Source organism: Aythya marila (genome assembly GCF_965140915.1).
Source record: "Aythya marila genome assembly, chromosome: Z".
NCBI classification, from domain to species: domain Eukaryota; kingdom Metazoa; phylum Chordata; class Aves; order Anseriformes; family Anatidae; genus Aythya; species Aythya marila.
The window spans coordinates 28296749-28318839 of record NC_139080.1 but is presented as its reverse complement, the minus strand read 5'-3'; the positions used below and the strand labels follow the sequence as shown (position 1 = coordinate 28318839).

At 43.4% G+C, this 22091-nt stretch overlaps 1 protein-coding gene across 3 annotated transcripts in view; it reads right to left on the bottom strand.

Annotated features, from left to right (window-relative positions):
* KANK1 (KN motif and ankyrin repeat domains 1) overlaps positions 1 to 22091 on the bottom strand; it is a 105793-nt gene that overhangs the window by 34519 nt on the left and 49183 nt on the right. For all 3 annotated transcript variants that reach the window (XM_082783455.1, XM_082783457.1, XM_082783456.1), the window contains one exon: positions 16619 to 16735. In XM_082783455.1, coding sequence (XP_082639581.1) covers positions 16619 to 16655 — 37 coding nt within the window. In that variant the 5' untranslated portion in view covers positions 16656 to 16735. The remainder of the gene's footprint in view (positions 1 to 16618; positions 16736 to 22091) is intronic.

Genomic DNA, 22091 nt, shown 5'->3' with positions numbered 1-22091 from the left:
AAATCTGCCTTATTTTCTTGACAACTCTCTTATTTGAGCTGTATAATAAGTCTCCTTTTCACCCACTGTCACTTTCTGGGAACAGCTCTAATTCTGGCAGCTCTGTGGCAAGGACATCTTGTACGCGTATCACCTCAAGGCTGCTCGCCACGAAAACTCAAAACTAAGAGACTAGTCTGTTTTTGCTCCCATCCCAGCTTCTGACTCACAGATCCCAGGGGAAATCAAGCTAAGGCTGGCAAGGAAGCAGGGCATGGGTGGGAAGGGGAAGGGATATAGCTGCTAGCGTCTTACACACTGCCCCACCAGAGCTGAGCAGAAACCGTGGCAGAGGCTGCTGTTGTCAACAGCATTAACACTTCTGGTTAGAAACTACCTTAAAACAGTGTCCACTAGGGTGAACTGCAGTGGCACAGGTTGGTCTGTGGGTACATGGTGGCTCTGAGGGTGACCAGCTGGTCCACCACACAGCAACAGGCAGCGGGCTGCATCCTTGGTTGTGCTGCACTGCTGCACTTCCCCAGTCCTCCTCCTCCAATGCTACCTCAGCCCACCTGCTGTGGGAAGAAACAGCTTGCCTTACACTGAAAGCAAACTACTGACAGGGATTTAGATGGCTCAGCCACAAAAAAAAAAGCTCTCCCCATAAGGACACTCATTTCCTCACAGGAAAGTTAGCAGGCCTCTTGAGTGTCCCTGATAAGAATGATGAGATGAGTTAACAGTCATCCTTTCCTTCTTGGCTTGAGACTAGGTGCATCTCGATCCCATTTACTTGGTTTTGAAAACCAGATGCTTTCAAGGCAAATCCAAATCAGTACGAATCTGTGCTTTCCAAGTGTCTGATTTTGTGTACATATTTTTCATCTTGCACTATTTGTCTATTTGAGAACAGCCCTTCATCTTTCCCAAAAGCACTGATTTCATTCACTCTCTACTATGTGCACAGTTACTGGCTCTGGGCACATTTGTGACAAATGAAAAATGTTCATTTAAAAGATGCTTTCCAAATCAGACTCACTAGCAAAATGATGTAAGTTAAGGCAAACAGTAAATACCATTCACATGCTCCCTACAGCCTAGTAGAAAGTCTTACAATGTGTCTGCTGACCACAGTAGGAGAGCACTCAGTGTCAGACCACAATAACCCTCCTTTCTGACAAAACATCCCAGTAAATCCAGGATAACTGACTGGTTCACCTGGTGGTGCAGAGGAATACAAGGTGAATAGCATGCTGTCCTTTGCTGCACAGGTGAAACGCTGAAGATCCCCTACATCCCTTGCCAATTCTTGACAATGTGGCATCATTACCTGCCCCACTTTTCTGACAGTACCACCCCATGTTACTTTATACCACTTCCTTGTCACAAGTAAAATCACTCTGGAAGAAAGGATGACAAAGACTGAGGCATGCATACAGCAACGTTGGGTGCTAGACAGACCTGTGTCTATGCCTGGAGACATCTCTTAGCGCAATGCTGCATCAGTGTTACGTGCTGCAGCTCAAGCAAAGGCTGTACTAGCTATGAGTACTGAATCACAGAACTAAAATATTTAAATTTATAATGTCATTGCCTTTCTGTGCCTATAGATCTCTGAAAGGTGAGGAGCAGAGAACAGATAGATAGGGCTATTGTAACAGGAGTAACCATCAGGAAAGAACCTGGACTCTTCAGATATAAGCCTGCCATGGTATCTTAAAACTGATTGATAGTTTCAGCTTGATCTTCCATCTGTACAAAGGGTGGGGGGGGAAAAAAAATCGTCTTCTGTAAGAATGATTCTACAAACATTTGTATTTAGGAGTCCTGGAAGGATTTTATTTTGTCACATGCTTCACCACCATGATGAAAATACTTTATGCTGCATAATCAGAATGATATTTCAAATACCGGGAATTGTTCCCTCCTACCCCCTTTTATATTAATCTAGTACTGATTCCTTGCATGAGATAAGACATATGCTGCTTTTTGAACTTCAAAAGCATGAGTAATTTGAATATTCCAAGACCACTACGAGTTTTTTCTCCACACATAAAATAGTTCAGACCAATGAACTGGTTTTGTTCAAAAAGTTAAAAAAGTGATAATTGGGGAAAAAGAGGAAAAATCAGTATTAGAAGTGATTCTTACGCACATTTTAAGTAGTTAAAAGCACCAGCTTAGAGTTGAAAGTCTATGAGAGATAATGAAAACAAGCAACTTTAAGGGTAACAGCTACCTTTCTTCCACTTTAAATAAGCACAGCACTCCATCCACTTGAATGCACAGAATGCAGATCTCCAACTAGAAAATCTGCATTTGTTGAAGAAAGGCTCTTTCCTACACACCAGCAAAAACCAAGGGGCTGGCAGAGGTGTATCAAACCAGACCTAAGTGCAGTCTCCCTTCAGACAGCAGCCTGGCAGAATGTGCCTGGGAGAGAACTGAGCAAACACAGCAGTTAGAAATGAAAAATAAAGAGCATCCGAAGAGAAAGATATGCATTGCTTAATATACTAAAACAACAGCCAGGGCTGGGTTTCAGTTGTACAACCCATATGTGCCCCCTCTCTCCTCCCTCCCCCCCGACTTTTTCGCAGAGTCGGGAGCCGGTCTCTCACACCTCACCTCTCCTCCTCTGTGTGAGGGTCCCGCTTACCGATATTCTTAGAAGCAATTGTTAAATGTTGCAGTGTTTAGTTTTTCAGGAAATTAAGTCTGAAGCACACTTTCCTTTGCCTTAAAGGGAATGCGTACTCCTGACACATCAGCAGGCAGGGAGCCCAGAGGTTGCTACAGAGAATTTATTTATACTCATTTGGAATTTCCTGACAAAATCCTAGCCCGCCTGCCAGCCCAGCAGCCAGCACAGCTCAGCGCCAGTGTTTTCCTTCACGTCATTTCAGATGGTGCTCAGTGCCTCAGGCTGGTGCTGCTCCTCTCAGGGGTTAAATGCATGAAATGGTCAGAAGGACAAATGGAACCATACCAAACTGTACACTGGGAAAAGAAAGAGAGGAGAGGAGAGGAGAGGAGAGGAGAGGAGAGGAGAGGAGAGGAGAGGAGAGGAGAGGAGAGGAGAGGAGAGGAGAGGAGAGGAGAGGAGAGGAGAGGAGAGGAGAGGAGAGGAGAGGAGAGGAGAGGAGAGGAGAGGAGAGGAGAGGAGAGGAGAGGAGAGGAGAGGAGAGGAGAGGAGAGGAGAGGAGAGGAGAGGAGAGGAGAGGAGAGGAGAGGAGAGGAGAGGAGAGGAGAGGAGAGGAGAGGAGAGGAGAGGAGAGGAGAGGAGAGGAGAGGAGAGGAGAGGAGAGGAGAGGAGAGGAGAGGAGAGGAGAGGAGAGGAGAGGAGAGGAGAGGGAAAAAGATATTTTCCTCTAATGAAGACAGATTTAATCCCAAAAAGGGAATTAAAAGTTCAGGTGACTTCTCTCCTACCCACTCTCTCTCCCTAAGCCCTTCACCCCTTGTCCCCCTTGTTCCTCACACCCACGTGTGCACAGGGAGCACAGAAAGGTTCATTGATATAATTTGGCTAGAACAATTACATCTGTTGTAACTAGCGCTGCCTGCAAATCTGCCTGTTACATTCAATCTGTTTTTGTTTACTCCTCTCAAATGCAATTTATAACTTGAGGGATAAAAATAAAAACTTGATAAAGTTGCACAAACAATCTTCTCTTCTCTGAAACATGGTCAAAGTACATGAGATCTTTTATGCTAGTACAAGCATTTTTGAAATAATGCACAAATATTTGACTTTTCCATATGCAATGTTCTTGTTTCCATGAACATGAAGTGTAACTCAAGGAAAGAGAACTAGAACTCCAGATGCAAAAAATAAATAATAATAATAATAATAAAAACTTCTCAGCATCATACAAAGACTCTCAAGGGCCTCAGCTCAATCTCCCTGCACCTCTGCTTACAGTAACAGTTGCTGTACTATAGCCAAACAAGGACTGCAAAAGTAAACAGGCAATTGGAGAGATTAATTTAACAACTATAACAGCCCTAAGACTCTATGGGGCTAAAGGAAATGAGGTGTTACTCCACCTTCCATCCAGATTCCCAAGAACAATAAAAAATAAATGAATAAATGAAATAGTGGCATGAATTGCTGAAATAATTTCCAAAATCACAGCCAACTGAGAGAGCTTTGCTTGACTGAGAGAGAAGTGGGATCTTGCACTGAAGTGACAGGAGATGTCCAAGTCCTTCACAGTACCTTCAGCTAAAATGTCACAGACTTCCAACAAAAATGTTTCCTGAACACTGCTAGCCATGGAAATTTTCAGAGACATGTCTAGTGGTTTCAGTGGTATTTAATATGAAGCAAAGTAGTATTTAATACTGTCAGACATTAGCTTTTGGACACTGCAGAATCACAGAATGGTTTGGGTTGGAAGAGACCTTAAAGACCATATAGGTCCAGCCCCTGCTGCCACGGGCAGGGACACCTCACACTGGAGCAGGTTGCTCAAAGCCCCATCCAGCCTGTCCTTAAACACCTCCAGGGATGGGGCACCTTGTCCTATTCCTACACTCCCTGACAAAGAGTTCCTAAAGGCCCCCTGTAGGTACTGAAAGGCCACTGTAAGGTCTTCCTGGAGCCTTCTTTTCTCCAGGCTGAACAGCTCCAGCTACCTCGGCCTGTCTTCACAGAGAGGTGCTCCAGCCCCTTGATCATCCTTACGGCCTTCTTCTAGACTCACTCCAACAGGTCCATGTCATTCTTGTACCGGGTGCTCCCCAGCTGAATGCAGTGCCCCAAGTGTGGTCTCGTGAGAACTGGGCCCTCCTTTCTAGCTGATTTTATGTTCAATTCCTTGAATTGTAAGACATTCATGCATGTACTATAACATAAGAGCTCCAAAGGACAGTCACTCCAAAGAGGGGCTCTAGATTTGGCCATCTTGTTACACCTATGGATCAAAGAGGTGCTGAATTTTAAGTGAACTTGATTTAGTTTAATTGCTGCTCCAACTACCCCATCCATAGAAAAAGCAGCTCTGCATAAACAATTCCTTGGGAACATTTTCCAGCCATGCTTTGAAATTTCTTGTACAGAACAGAAAAATTCTAGGGTAGCTGAAACTCAACCCATGCTTTCTGTTGAGAGAAACAAAAGCACCTCACAGCAAGTAACAGTGGTGCAGGGCAGACGTCAGCATTACTGGCGGCCTCCTTAGTTTGATCAGTAGGTTCTTCACACTGGCACGGGAAGAACAGGAAAATACATATCTAGTTTTCTGCTGGGAAATAAACATGACATCCAGGATAAAACTATGAGAATACAATGTACAGCTAAAATATTTCTCTTAGGGTGTTGCTGAAACAGGGTAGAAGAAAAAATAAAAACATTTCATGATTTCATTTTTCTTGAGGAGAGGAGAGGAGAGGAGAGGAGAGGAGAGGAGAGGAGAGGAGAGGAGAGGAGAGGAGAGGAGAGGAGAGGAGAGGAGAGGAGAGGAGAGGAGAGGAGAGGAGAGGAGAGGAGAGGAGAGGAGAGGAGAGGAGAGGAGAGGAGAGGAGAGGAGAGGAGAGGAGAGGAGAGGAGAGGAGAGGAGAGGAGAGGAGAGGAGAGGAGAGGAAAAAAAAAAAGAAAAGAAAAAAGAAAGGAATGAAAGAAAGGAATGAAGGACAGAGAGAAAGAGAGAGAGAAAGAGAGAATGAGAGAAAGAGAGAGAGAGAGAAAGAGAGAGAGAAAAAAGAGATGCCCTGTTTGTGAAGAACAAATTTTAGCAGCTATCTCTCCATGTGCACCATGTGTTTATTGTTACTTTGTGGTTTCAAGGGCTTGACATCTGAAAGAGCCCTGCATCAAGTCGTGCACCATCAGAGGACTCTCCTCTAAGCTCAGGCTGAGAAAGACCTGCCATAAATGCAAGCAAGAACCCAGAACGTGTATCAGCATTTTGTCCCTAGTCCAGCAAGTCAAACATGGAGGCACATGTCTGGGTTGGCCCCAATAAGCCTGAAGGCAAAAGAGCACACGCATATTTATTCTCTTGGCCTTTGAGACCATTATGGTGCCAAATAAACTCATTCAGCTACTGTTTACAGAAGAAACAAAACTGAGGTCAGCTCCCCAGTGACCAAAAAACCTGACGTGGTCTGCAGCAGAACAAATGCAAGATTTGGTGTACGGGCAGCCATCCAACTGGTAAATTCTTATCTAAAAAGCAGGTTATTTCACACCTTGTTTGAAAACAAAAGGCAGAGAAGGCATAATGGATCTGGGAAAGACAAAGGACATGGAAGAAATGGAGTCCTTGAAACATTTGCCTTCAAGAGGCCACTTCCTCAGCACTGAAGTAGCTCTGCATGGAAGGAATGAAGTAAACTGCCCTAACACAATGGCTGGGGCTAAGGGCAGGGATGGTGCCCAGAGCTTAGCTAGCTTGGCTCCATACAGCCAGGTTTATGTTCATACCCCAAAACCACAGCTTTTGCATTTTGTGGAGGGATATATATTTTTGTTTGTTTCTATTTGTTTAATTGTTGTTGTTGGTTTTTTGTTTGGTTGGTTTTGGTTGATTGGTTGGTTTTGGCAGACTTTCTCAGCTAGTCTCTGTCGAACAGTTCAAAGCTAATTGGCTATGGCCAGAAGTCAGACCCAAGACCCATCTGTCCTACTCACCTTCTCCTCCCTTGCAGATGCAACTGGAAGGGCATATGAATAAAACAGACATACAGCAATATTTCTTGTCTCAGTTTACAGAAACCCACAACTTGGAGACTTCCTGAGTTGTGGGGGCTAAAATGAGACCTGCTTCCAGCATCAAATGTGTTTTTGCAGGATGGCTAGAGGTATTCAATAACTGGATTCAAAATGCCAGACTGCAGTTGATGTATCAGTATTACAAGGAGATCTACTGGTCAAGTGCATGGAGATAAAGCTATGGATGATTAATCTGACCTAGTGACTACTCATTGCTCAAAACCTCAAAGAAAGGCTATGGAGGCTACAAAGTTCCCTCAGTAGTTAGCATCTAACCAGAGAGAGGATGCAACTGAAACATTTACTTCACATAATCATTAAATGTCCACCTGGTTTAACATAACTAAGAAAGAATTTCAGTGACTTGATTTTTCACAGATCACAATGCAAGTCCAGTGACCTCTAGTCATGTCCTAATATGACTGACTGGAAAAGTTTATGCGAAATAATTTTTTTTTTTCTTTGATACAGATATGATTACACATACTTTCTTGTTGTTATTCAGGTTAGAACTGAGTGAGCTAGCAACTCGGCTTGCAAATCCCAGCAGGGCTGTACACATCAGTTTTGCTTTCCCATTTTGCAGAGATGAAAGTGAATGACACATTGAACATGAACACAAGAGAAAATAAAAATTCATGGATATAAAATAAAGAAATGCATTCTCAAATCCTGAAATACGTATACGGGCCTCTCATGCCCCAAAGATGCAAAGTGAACCTCTGCCTGTTGGGAACTCAAATGCAGGTGTCAGCCTAGCTGTTGTCTCCAGGTGCATTGTGAAAACAGCAGACTGAGTCATTCGGGGTCAGGTGTCCAATTCTGTCAGCATGGAAAGTGTCCCAGTCCTACAGTGTCACCCCCAGCTTCCTCAGCTGAGCAGAGGCAGGAGTGGGGAAAGGAATTCACAGCTTTTCCAGAGAGATGACACAAGCTGGTTTTGGGGATCTCTTTGCTTCCTTCCTTCTTGGATCAATACTCCACAATAAAACACCATGGGTTTACAGTAACAATTGTTAATCCAGAAATACTGCACTCCCACCCACAATAACATACTGACTATACAAAAGGCTGGGGCAGGGAAAAGAGCCACGCAAAATGTGGGGGATAAAAAGCATGTGCCACAACATAAATAATGAGGACCCATGGACAAGACTACATGTCTGCTATTAACATACCATGTAAACTGACGAACAGTGGGCTCCACTGCTCCTGGTGTCCTGCTCTACAGGGATCTGAGGCGGTCAGGCTGAGCCACACACTTGCCACTGGAGTCTTGGTATCTTTACAACTTTGCAAAGGGAGAGTAATTTTCCCAGAATTGTTAACTGTGTTTTCCACAGCACTCAAGGCAGGTTGAGAGTGAAGGCTCTGATCTTTAAGGGCAGTCCATACCTGTGGGGGTTGGTGGTAATCAGGGATCAGAAAGGAAAGGAGGAGCATCCTAGATGGCAGACACCCTTGTCTGAGAGCAAAGGAAGTGAAAAGGACTGTAAATAATGATGGCAAGAGAGAATGGGGAAAGTTTAAAGTGCAATGCAGTGGATGCACAGCTTCATAAGCACAATCAAGTATTAGTAAGCTTAAAAGCTGTGTAACAGCCATCTGTCTCCATGAAGCGAAACAGAAGACAGAAGCAGAAATGAGTGATTCTAATTTACACTTTAAACAGAAAAACATACCCATCTAAAGTTAAGAATCACAATTTCTTCTTTGGGAAGAATGGAAAGGAAAGGGAGAAAAGGCTTAGCCAAGGACTTCTTGAAGTAAAAAGAATAATATTTAAAAATCCTCATAATCCCTTAAAATGACTTCTCTCATCTAGCCTTTGGGCTTTTATCACATGCAAATGTCAGTCTACTTTTCTAACCACAACCATGCATGTTATTGTACTTGTACTGCCTTTTTTTTTTTTTTTTTTTTTTTTTTTTTTTAAGCTGCACATTTTCGATTTGTCAAGTAGCATACATGAGACCTTAAAATTTGGCCTGTTTCCTAGGATTAGACCTGAAATTCCAGTAACAATAGTGAAGTTGCACAAGCGCACTTTGCTTTTATTATTAAATCTTCTGCAACACATACAGTGCTGCTCCAGGCAGAGGGATTGGTTTTGTGTAGAGATGGCAGGAAAGGGGCTAGGAGTACATCAACAAACATGTCCCTCAGCAAAAAATGACTGCTCTAGACCAGCAATGTCTGGTTTACATAGGGAGAACAATCTGTTCCCAATTATCAGTTAATTTGATCCTCACCCTAATCTGACCAAACCTTCAAACCAAGCTATTAGAAACAGTATCCACACCCTCCCTCTCTCTTGTCCTCCAGAGCAGTCCTTTCAAATAAGCACTGAAGGGCAATAAGGGAGCATCACAGACAGGACCCATATGTTGAAGGAAAGTGAAAATATTGTCATGTAGAAAAAAATATCTAGGAATGCATAAATGAAAATCCAGAAGACTTAATTACATAAAACATGTATTACAATATGAGATAACTAGGGAGGAGAAGTCAAGCAAGAAAAGGGAAGGGCTGTGAGGGGGCAAGGGTCACATTACAGCTTCTACAAGGAAGTGGGGAAGGAGTTGAGTGGAGAAGGATGGACTGAGAGGATAAAGGAGGACAATGGGATCACACACAGCTTCCTCTGCACATCTGAGCACTTGGTTCTGTTTTCAATGTCTGTGTGAAGAATCAGGTGAAGAAAAAACCTCAGCATATGCCATGAAGAATTTTTAAAAAGATAGAGACATGGGAGGTGGAGAGCCCTCTTTGTGTGCATGGTGGATCTGCGAAACCTCATGTGCTGTAAGGTGCATCTGACAGTGGAAGTCAACCACTGGATTCAATCAATAAGGTAAGTGCAATTTCCGGATGAAATCAGAGGGAACTGAAGGAAGAAAGGGGAGGAGGGCACACTTCGTTGTGTCAGCTCAGAGCTGGTCACCTGGGGACACCCTGGCAGGAATCTGCACGCTGCCAACAGGGGGAATCGTGTTTCCAGAGGAAGGAAATGGAGATGGAGCAGGATGCCAACGTGGGCAGCCTGAGCACTCCCTCAGCCCTTAGGCCTGCTGTGAAAACATGATACAGGAAGGGCTGCCTTTCTGTCATTTCCAACCCAAAGCCTAACAAATGGCACAAAAAGGGGGACGAGCAAGCTAGCCACTGTGAAAAGCTTCCCAAGGACTTTTCCTCCAGCAGAAACTCTTTTGCAAGGAACATGTCTAAACACAGGCATTCACCAACAGAAGACAACCAGCTGTAATTGAGCTATTCCCATCCAAGCCATTTCCCTGGAGGACTGTACGCTTTTAAAGGCTACAAAATCCCCTCCCTTCCCCAGGGACACCAGGTACTCTTAAGTTTCATACACATTGTTTCCAAAGTGCATTCTGCAGGAGAATCTGGGATGGAAGTGGGAAATACCACAGAACAGTTTTGAAGACAAGATGTACTCTTGTAGGTAAAATGGCCGTAGGGTGATTTGCTGAGTTGTACACTTTTATGTACCTTGAGAACTGAGGGGAGGGAAGGATGAGGATGGATAATTTTTCAAAGCTAGAAAGTTTGTTCTTGTGTTTTTCTTGTGACGCAAGCCTACACCAATACTGGTGCTTGGCCCTCAGCCAAGCCCCACAGGCTACTTCTCTGCATGCCCACCTCCCACCAGACAGCCATTAGATCAGTGCAAAGTAGTGACCTTCATTGCAAGACCTGAGGGCTTTTATTGCTGAATGTCTGGAGTTGGAAGGGACCTCCGGAGGTCACCTAGTCCAACCCCCCTGCTCAAGCAGGGTCACCTGAAGCAGGTGGCAACTGTTAATCTCCACCAACTCAGTGAGATTACAGGGTACTACAAACAGCAAGGCAGACCTGTTTAGACCCTTGAGCAATGGCTTTAAAATGAAAGATCAGCACCCCTTTTTGCCTCTAGGGGTGCAGAGAGCACTCGTTTCCACAGGCGGCAGAAGCAGGCCACATGAGAAGGTCCATGTACAGCTGATGCAAGTACATCTCAGCAGCTCAGGCATTAGGAAAGTGTGCACTGCTCCATGAGCAAGCCTGCATCAGAGATGAATGAAAAAAGTCTTCTGTCTAGGTGAGATGCCAGAAGCTCCTAGGAAGCTGCAGCAGATAATCCCGAACAAGACAGACATGACTGCAAGAACTGCAGTTATCTCTGCACACAAGACAGACCTATTAAATCTCTTCTGTTTCTCATCATGCTTCGTCCTTCTGCAAGGCATCACCATCTTCACTTGGCTTTCTGTCTTGGGCCATCTGCTTGCCACCGCATCAAATTGCCATTTCTAAGAACTGGACTATCCAGAGGGCACCTTAGCAAGGCTGCTACACCCTCAGCTCCTAACCACACTGTTTTACTCTATCCTTTCAGAGTTCTTCCTGCTCTTGTCCCTTCTGTCAGACTCCAAGATCAGGCCTGAAGGGCATTCTTCAAGCAACAAGTCCCATGGAAAAGAAGGTATATGATCCCTGCTCCTCTAGGGTCTGATAAAAGCCACTAGGTTGGACAAATGCAAGTCAGTGTTATTTTCAACCATTCTGTTGTGGCAGCATTGCAACCTTGGATTACAGGTATCAACTAGCAGCTGCAGAAGAAACAATTATTAATTCAAGTAGAAAGTTGGCACTGGCTGTGAGATCGTGTGCTGCATTTCCAGCCATCTGTCCTTAAGGCAGATCTGGCATCAGTGAGCATACTGCAGCATACCGATGGAAATTTTGATACGCTTTATGATATAAAGCTGATGTGAAATCACTGGAGGCTCACTCACCCTTCACCCCACAGATTTCAAGGTCCCACCCTCGCTTGTTTTTAAATACTGGGCACCACCATGGTGACTCACTAGGCGAGGCACGAACAGTGCAGCAGCAACAGCCCCACACACCATCTGCCCATGCAGAAAGCACAAGGCTACGTGGCAATCCAGCAGGCTCTCTCAATGGCACATGTCCCACCAGCTACCAAAGCACACCTTCCACGTGCACGTGTCCCTGTTAGCTCTGATGGGGAACAGATGTAGCTCTGGAGTAGGGAGCATGGTAGGGCAGCAAGCTCTGGGTTAAGCAGACTCTCATTGCAGTCTTGACCCAACCAAATTGCCAAATAAAAGCTGTGTCAGGCTGACTGAGCAGTCAGCAATTCCAGTTGCTACTTCTGTAGCTCACTGCTGTAAATTTCCATTTAACTGAGAGTCTATGAGAACCAGTGGATATTCAGCTAAAATTAGTAGCACAGGTAAAGTTCTGGTGCTTGGCACTATCTTCTTTAGGGTACACTTTAGCTCATGAGGCTGGGAATATGCAAAAACTCCATGCATGTTGCCAAAGATTATTTGCATCAAAAATCAAATTATAGAAGAGACTCTAACTCAAACAGACCTGTAACTACAAATGTGTCTAGAAAGGTTTGGTAAGAACCTTACTAATTAATGCAGAGGATGAGTATCATAAAAGCATTTACTCTCAGCAAGTATACATATATGCAGAGTAACTTTGCACGTGTGAAATAATCAGAGGGACAACGGGTTCCAGCAGTGAGACTAACACTCAAAAATGGTTTATGTCCACCACCAAATCCCCTGCAGCCCCACAGTCTCAGCTGCTCTCCGTATTGGCCGTGGCCACCAGAGCCTGCTAGAGGTCACATCTCGTCCAGGAGACTGGACTCCACCTCTGGAGCTCCTGTCCACAGGCACTTGGTGCCCACACACTGGCTGCTTCAGGGAAGAAGGAGACAGCATCAATTCCTTGCTTTATGGATGCAAAGAGAACAATGACAGTGATGGTGACCTCCTGTGATGCCAACAGCTTTGGGGACCGTGTGCCAATCTGAAGGAGGTAAAGAATAGAGGCAAGTTAAACACACAGTTCAAATGAACCTGTGTGAGGAGGAGTACACTCTTATGAGCAAAAGTATGTACAAAGTGGGATAGAAAGGCATGAAAACAAACCCAAATCCTGAAAACAGAGTGAGGGGGAAGGCAGAGAGGAAAGGGAGAAAAGAGAAAGGATGAAGAAGACCTCAGATGCCACGTTCAGGAAACAATATGCATCTGCTTTGCAGCAAAGTGAAGAAAGGGTTTGTGCAACAGCCTTGTTATACTGACCCCTGCAGCCCATCCTACTGAAGAAAACTGGAAAAGCTTTTCTTCCATAAAAAAAACTTTTTTTTTTTTTTTTTTTTTTTTAATTTTCTTGTTAGAGAGATGACTGACAATTCTGCAAGCTTGGGATACAGAGCATGAGGTGCTTAGGGAAGTCAAATAAAACACATGTTTTCATTACGGTTAGAAACAAATAAGGTTTTTAATCTTTATCTTTGTAAATCAGTTTCCTATATTTGTTTTGCCACTTCCTTGTTTTCTACAGCAGAGTAAATGGAATTGCAGTGGAATTTCACACCATTCAGTGCCTTTGAAAACAAAGTTTCAGCAAATCAAGTATTAGTGAAAAAATGTTAAAATCCAGCCAGCATTATTTGCAAACTGCCAGGTAAGTTCCAGATAGGTGGTTCACCATGCTTTTCATAGCTGACTGGGGGGGCTTTCTGCAGATACCACTTACAAAAACATTTGCACAGCCTCATTAGATAGATGATTTATGCATTAGTCCTAGCAAGCACAGAAGCTAACAATTACTGGAAGTTTCACCCAGCAGTTAATGAAGACACTAATGTTATTTTGAAAAATAATCACTTTTTTATTTTTTTATTTTTATTTTTTTTGTCCCGTGCAAAGAGAAATTACTTAATATTATGTACCAAAACAAGGCCAGCCTCCCAGTAGCTCCTCACAGACATTTCCCAGCTCCTGCTGCAGCTCCCTGTATGAGTGCATGGCAGGCTCTGGACTTCTACAGCAGTGCTTAAACCTGAGTTTACTGGACTGAGACACTGGGGCAGACTCAAAGCAGCAAACAGTGTGAATACTCAGCACATAACCAATAAAATGAAGCAACTTTTTTTCCGCAAGTGCCAATCTATCACCTGTGTTAGAGAGACCTAACCTATTTTCCAAGGAGAGAGAAAAAATTTGAGAGAGCCTACTCCCAACACCAGAACCAAATCTACATTTTCCAACATGCAAAGACACAAAACAAACATGCTTGCAGCTGAAAGAAATACAGTTCACTACAAGATGTCTGTGCAGTGAAATCAGGAACAGAGTGATAAAACTAAGTTCGTAATTCAGCAGAAAACAGAACTATTGACAAACAGCAATAAAGTCTAAATCACAGTGTATGTTATTTATTAGCCACATTTAAAGTACATGTCTTCGCTGAAATATGCAAGAGGCAGTGAAAATTATGATCACTGCTTTCATGATAAAGTCATTACTTGCTTTGTAGCTTATCTCACATGCATACTCACTGAAAATATTTACAGCAAATGTACTTCCAAGAAACGTCCTTTAAAAAGTTCTCTATACAAATGCAAAATAGTTTAATTCCTTCCTGCAAACAATTTCCAAATTCAAGCATTCCTCTTTAGATTTTATCTGCAGCAGCAGCAGTCCATTTAGGCTTGTATAATGAAAAATAATTTACCAAAATGTCAGAGAGGCATAATCATTTAACAGTGCAGGTACTCACATTCTCGAGTTAACCAAAGCAAACCACTGCTCCTTAGTCACCTCATACTCGAATGGAGCTGAACATGTGGTCAAACTTGCCAAAATATTCAAGTAACATATGCAGCTTAGCAGTCCGTAACAAGTCTTTCTAGTTCTTTTTCCTGTTGCTGATTGATTCAGCCAGTGCAGAAAACACCACCCCAGAAGTTTGTCTTTCCACTCTTAGAGCTCCATGCAATTAAGCAGCTTGCTTCAGTACCTCCAACGCCCAAATCAGCTCCTGCTCATCCAAAGGCATTCTCTCCCAGACAGCTCAGCAGGATAACAAATCACACATATTTGCAGCCCAATAGTTTGTCCATTATGAAATGCTAAGGATTTGGAGACGCAGGCGTACATAGCTGCACACATAGCTGCATGTTAGAACGCTGGCCTGAAGGGTTTGTAAAGCCAACAAGTCCTGACAGCCTCTGCAAAATGTTGTCCAATTTCGTTTTGAATTAAATACTTGCAATTCATTATAGCGTCTTTCTGCGATTAAGGGAACAAACAGCTTCTATCCTGCAAGAAGTCTTGTTTGCATAACAATCCTGAAACTAAAACTTCATCTTGCATTAACACATCCCCTGTACAAACATTTAACTTTTTTATACTTAAATATCGTCTATAAACTTTTCCATTAGACAGTCCTACTGCAGGGGGAAAAATTAGTAAACCAATCAGTAACAGTTCATGCACAACTTTTCCTTCCTTCTAAGCAGAGGAAATTGTTCTGCATGACTTAAGTTTAAAGCATACTACTAAAAAAAAAAGGCAAATTATATGGGGGGTAAAGGGGGGCAAGAAATAAGCAGCTATGGGTGAGTCACACAACAGACATTTTGAAGTCTACCTTCTCAAAAAGATTACAAAAGAATAGAGTTTTTTTAGAGAATGTTACCTCTAATTATATAAAAGTATGGAATGGTAATGGAGGAGGGAGAAAACATCCTTTTTCAAGACTTAGTAGCATTGGTAAATTCAGTCTTGAATCAGCAATAGAAAATGGTAACTGCAACATTTTCATATAATTCCCACTGGCCTTTAAAAAGAGATTCCTTGTTTTGCTTAATTGCAGATAATGAGACTCCATGTTTCTAATTTCCCACACCCAAAATACTTTAATCTCTTGCACTAATTATAAAAATTCTATAGTGAGCATATCCAATAATTTAGGATTAGTTTCCATGACAGAACATACTCGCTAATGAGACCGGTGCTAAAATCTTCAAGATAAGCCAATTTTTAACATTTACTTGTCAGGATCCAGTGAACATGAGTGAACATATCATTTGAACATATCCAGTTCATCCAGTGAACATATCATTTGAACATGAACCTTAGCAATAAAAAAGCTGAAGTTTTTGTACATACGCATAACAAAAGAGGTATTTAATGTTCTTCTTCAGGATGTTTAGATTGATCCCAGCCACCCCAGCCTGTATTGATAAATCCATTTTCCACCATACCTACATTAAGAGGTCTCAAAAGAGCACACACAAGCTCCTGCCATGCACTTGAAATTTTCCGTATAATCCCCCTGTAGAAGCCTGGGCTTTAGTGGGCTGAAGTTATGTTTGGGTAGCGATCAGAAGAACAGGAAAATATTGACACAACTGCAAGAGGAACACCACTGCCGCACTTTTATCGGTCATTCTGCAATCTCTGCCCTTTCCTGACCTACCAGACCTTCTCAGCAACCTTTGAACATGACAAGCAATCTGCTTCAGAGTATCACCCAACCAAAACAGACATCTCAGTAGCTTCTTGAAATAATGAAAAACTCCTCTTGACATTGCTTGCTTAGAACCAACAGAGTAAATTAAAATTATCCAAACCCATAGGGGTGATCAGGATGGGCAGCATATTCAATGCAAAAGAACTGGTTAATCTCACAAAGCAGCTACGGGCACTAGATGACAACCAGACAACCTCTTACAGTGCACCCCCAGGCCTCTCCGAGCCTGGTTTAAGCCTGTGTAGGTCCATGGAAGTGGACAGTGCTTCATGCTGACAGACTGAGATGCCATCCCTTGCACATTTGCAAACAAATTTCCACATTTTAAACATTTATAATGTTATTGGGTGGATGGGGACATAGGGGTAGGATGGACAGACCCTGGTTGACCAGGAAATTACTTTTCAGTGTTTAGTTTCGACTGCTGCTGCTTCCCCTTTCTGCTGCTTTCACAATGTAAGGAAAAGGCAAGCCAGAAAATGTAATGATCCAAAGTGGGAAAAAATGTAGTGATCCAAAGTGGGAAAAGCATTCCCAATTAGTTACCTGCAGCACTGCCGTTAGTATTTGCTGGGTAGGCCATGTCTGCTCAGTGACACATCCAGAGCAAGGTTGTTAGCTGTCATGCAAATGTCATGCATCAAGTCCAACCAGACATGCAACCTGAAACAAATGAGAAGAAGGCAGTTAAAAATGTGCAGTTTTAGAAGTTAAGTGCATTAAGCAGTGGATATTTTCAAGTGTTAAAGTCTTACCTTCAGTACAAATTTAACCACAGCAGTCACTCACATTGTATTTCTCTTAATAAGCCTCAGCTCTCACATAACCCAGAGCTACTTTTTTTTTTTTTTCCCCTACCCTGAGCTTTTCAGCTTTCTTCTCTAGCTTCCTTTGTACCACAACAGATTCCTCCAATTCGCTGGCACACATGAAGTTTCAGACAATCCTGTGGCTTATAGAAATGGGATTAGAGGATGCTAAGTAAAGGGCACTTACAGAAGAGCTGTTACCACATCTGTACCAATGCAGCTGCATCAGTGCTGGACTGGTCATCCTTTCTGAGCTCTGGTGTCCCCACAGCAGAAGTGAGGGTAGAAGATAAGCACCATAGAGACGTCCAAGGCAAGCCTGAGCATCCCTGTGCCATGATAAACCACTTGGCTGATGGCTACCATGTGGAACCAGCATACTGATATGGGGGGCCCAGAGCTGGCACAGACTTCAGGCCTGGAAGATGCACAACTACCTGCAAGACCCATCCCTTGCAGGTCTCAGTGGTAACACCTCTGATATTCATATGCTTTGTTTTCAGCACCCATGCAACAGACTCAGCAGGGGCCCATGAGCTCCATCCATGGGGAACTGCATGGAGAGGCAGAGCCTGCCTGAAGCTCAGGCTGCAGGTGCACGGAGAAGACGCTGCTGCCCTGGGTGGGTGGATGCAGAACAGAAGCCAAACAAGAGGTAGAAGCAAAACTGGCAGCAGTTTTGCAGCTACCTGGCTGCCAGTTAGCTCTGCAAGGCCAGCGTTGCTGAGTCCACAGCAGGGCTCCTGCTACTCCTCTCCTGCCCGTTGCAAAGCAGTCTGCTTGCAGCCCTTATCCTCAGACCAACAGAATTTAACTCAGCCTGTACTGCTGAGAAGCTTCCTCCTGGCTCCAGTTCAAGCTTTCTACAGTCCAAACAGCATTTAGCTTTTTTGACTCAAAGATGGAGCTCATGTGTATCAAGAACACCCTGCTTCTATGATCCCAGTCTGACTTACTCTGACAGGTCCTTGACAAACCAGTCACATTTTTCCAATTATATTTGATTTGGCTCTGACAGTATGTGCATGGAAGTATTTAAGAGGTAAGCAGATTAGCCAAGGAATAGAAAATCCAGAAAAGAATTAGTGCGAACAATGTGCATGCTGAGTCAAAGATACATCAGCTGACAGAGAAGCCAGTTGTCTCTCACAAGTGACAGCACTCCATCACAAGGGATGACACAGCTTAGCTCTGCTCTTCTGGGAACACAATTACAAATCACTACATTTCTAATACAATCTTGACATTAATTTTCCAAGAATGCAGAAAGACCTCCATTGCAACTCCTCCCCTCCAAGCTCCAACATATTATTCTTTTCTTAATTTACAATCTCTTGCTGAAAGAATGGCAGGGACACAGAGGTGTCAAGAAGACCATACCAGCAAAAGCCTACAAACAGAATAAAATATGACATAAAAGCAGGCATCCAACACAGCCAAAGTGGCCCACCACAAGATCACAGGCAAAACATTAATATCAGATTTCTGGAACAATGAAGTATGGTTAAAAAGAATAGTAAAGCACATATCTGGCTATGTTTGCAGACAGGATCAAAGTCTGAAATCTGCTTTTAGCAAAATATTAACTACTTCCTTCCAAAGCATTAAATTCTAAAGCATTGTTCCTGTTTCTGCCACTGCAGTCAGGAGATAAGGTGATGCTTTATGTTCACAATGGGCAAATTCACTGAGTCTCAGTGAATGACTAATGAAAAAATGCCATCGATTTCTTTCCCTGGTAAGCTTCTCGGGACAACCACTGTCTCAGGACAGACTGCACTTAGAGGGACAACAGACACTACCAGCAGTGCACTGAAGGGTAGACAGAGACATTCACCTACTTTAATTTGTTTAACGTCACTGGGGCAGCAACAGGAGTGCTTCCCTACTTTCAATGTGTACGTTTACTGTATGTGGCTGCAGCACAAGGCTCGCACCACTGCAAAGCAAACAGAGAGGCAGATTAGGGTGCCCTCAGCGTGGGTGTAGCCCTTGCTTTATCAGGCAACCTAATGTCCTGTCCATCCACAACTTCCTATGTAATTGCAGCCAAAGAAAGCTCGAGAGACGCTGCTGAGAAAACCTGGCAAGGGGTTTGCATCCATCTGGCCATAGCCCTCCAGTGTCCTGCCTCAGTGCTTCTGCTGGGCTGGATGTTGGCTAGCTCCCTGGGCTTACACAGTGCACACCACAGCTGCACAGCTCCCAGTGATTGTGCAGAGGGAGCCACATGCACCTGACCAGCTGGAAGGTGAGGAAATTTGGTACAAATGTTGGTTAGGTAGGCATCAGTTTAACGTCATCTCCACTGAGCAAGGAATAATGGCTTTAAACTAAAAGATGATAGATTTAGGTTAGACATTAGGAAGAAAATCTTTATGCTTCCCAGAGAAGCTGTGGATGCCCCATCCCTGGAGGTGCTCAAGGCCAGGCTGGATGGGGTTTTGAGCCACCTGGTCTGGTGGGAGGTGTCCCTGCCCATGGCATGGGGGTGGAACTGGATGGGCTTTAGGGTCCCTTCCAACCCCAACCATTCTGTGTTTATATGAAGTCACGCCCTTAACCAACACTTCTGTCCAACACTTCAGAGGCCAGGAGGCTGAGATGCCTTCTTCCTTCCCACCGGCAGACTAGGTAGGGTTGTCTTATACTCCCCATAACTTCTTAGGAAAACATCATTCGGTACTACATGAAAGGATTTTTTGCTTGTTCATTGTTTTTTGCTTTTGTTTTTTAAGTGTGCAGCTTCAGAGCTCTCTACTTGCTTCAAAAATACTAGTCACTATCAGAGGCATGCATGAGGAGAGCTTGCTAATAGCACAAAGCAAATGCAGTTGAGGTTACAGTTGTCATAAAATTAATAAGACAGTGCTGAAAGCCAAAACAGGGCCTCAGGTCTACATTTTGTTGTGGCTAAAAGAAACGTAATTGACCTAGAACAAACTCCCTTCTGGGTACACTTCTATTGGTTTCAAAGTTGTGCAGACTGAAGCACCTCTGTTATGATACACACTTACCTTTAGTTAAGGCAGTACTGCTTCTGAACTTAAATTATGATTAATAAAATAATTTAGGAAGCAAATTCAGCCCAAGGTATACCAAAAACAGGAAAAGAAGAGAAAAAGATAGAGTCTAATAATTTACTACCTCACGTAACTGGAATAATTTTGTTGTTGTTTTTATTTTCTTGTGTATGGTTGCGGGTTTTTTTGGATGAAATGCAATTGAAGTTTACAATCTGCTTATTAAACAACCATCAAAGTATGAAAAAAATCCAGCCTCACTCAGCAGACTCACAGAGGAAGGGAATTCATAACATTTTGAGCTGTAACATACAGAACTGAATTTATGAAGCTTTACTGGCAAGTACATTGGCCGCTTTTAGAAAGGTACTGCATGTGATTCCCCAGCAACACGCACCACAAGAGCTGCACTTCTATAGAAGCTTCTTGTGTGGGCAAGGCACAGGACAACACTGGAGGTCAGCTAAAACACAGAGGAAGAAAACAGACGGCTGTAACAAAGTGTGTTCTCCAGTGCAGACATCTCACCAAAAAATAATAGAAGAGCTTATATATTCCCTTCCCAACTCTTCGACTTTTTGCCCATGTGTTTTTACATGCTCTCCCTATACCTGCCTATGAATTGTGATTTACAGACCCTAGGGCAAATGCAAAACAAGCACAAACTAGCTATATGAAGAGTTATTGCTCAATGGAGCAGTTGTTTCAAGTGTTTTGAATTAGATATTCAAACTCTCTTCTGCCCTCAGGTTCCAAAGCAGAAACCTTACACACACATGATCCCCAGTTTCTACAAACTATCACGACACCCCAGCTTTTACAGGTTTTTCCAGAACGGTGATTCTTTAGGCAAATCATCAAGTCTACGTCCTAATCACAAGGGACAGGCACCTTGTTCCTCTCTGAGTTGCATCTCATTGGGTCACCTACAGCTATGCTGGTATTCCTGAGCCAGAAATACCTAAGTATACATCAGTCCTGACATCTCCAGAGCAGAGCTGCAGACACAGAATCACAGACCTCGCAGAAAATCCAGGCTCTCACCAATGTTAGCAAGAATGCTTTCAGACGGAAAAACATTGAAGTTAAATCTAAGAGCAGTTGTAGAATGACAGAGGGGCAACACTTAGTGGAAAAGAAAGATAACTCATCTCTTAACTCAGAAGAACAACCATGAAATTCTTTCTGTCCAGGTGCCACAGTCTTTTATGGGAAATGGTGATGCACAAACACTTGCTTGAGGGATTCAAGGAGACAGGCCTTGGCTTCCCAAGCAGCACAGCTTGAGGGTAAGTAGAGATGCGTACAACTTTTCTTTTTTCTCATAGCATGCATGGACTGATCTACAGAGCTACATGGTCACATCAACCACTGAACACAGGCTCCAGATCTAGAGATATCCTGAACCACTCATGAGTGAGTATGGCTAGGACATCAAGATGCTACTATTTAAGATTTGGATTAAGAGCTGTGGGATTCAAAGGTACTGGCTGCCAGGTGCTCAGATGGACTCACTCAAAGGCCAGAGGATGGGCCCAGGAGAGAAAGCATCTCTGTAATCCTGCCCAGCAAGCACAAAGAAGATTCGGTAGGCGTGGGATGGATGGATTTCACAGAGCAAGTTGACCCACAAGATGCAACAATTCAGAACTGGTAGTGCTCCATTTTTGCTATAGATCAGTGCAACAAAACTGCTGCCTGACACTTCCCTCTCACATGTGGGTCGTCCTGGCAGTAAAACTCGCGTAGTTTCATTCTACAAGACACAGATAACATTTGCAAACAAGAGCCAAGACACATGCAAAATCCATCTAAACATATGGATGGTAGTTTCTTTAGATGCCACAGGAAAATGGCACTAGAAATTCCCCCTCCTGCTCAGCCAGAGGGACAAACACTTTCCAAAGTTGTGAGGCTCTACAGGAAATTGGAACATCTTAAACTTAATTCACATTCTCAACCAAATACGCCAGGTGCAATTTAAATGAAGCAAGGGCTGGAGCCAGCAGCAGCAAAAGAGAAAGTATGTGGGGAGTTGGTCTGTGGTTGGTATCTACCCTGGGAGAATGACTGTGTAGATCACTGATAGTCTCTTTTCAATCCCACCCCTACTGTGTTTGGGTTCTTTTTATCCATATGTTTATCAGTACAGGTGGCAAATAAATAGAGAGGCAAGGCTTGTAAGGA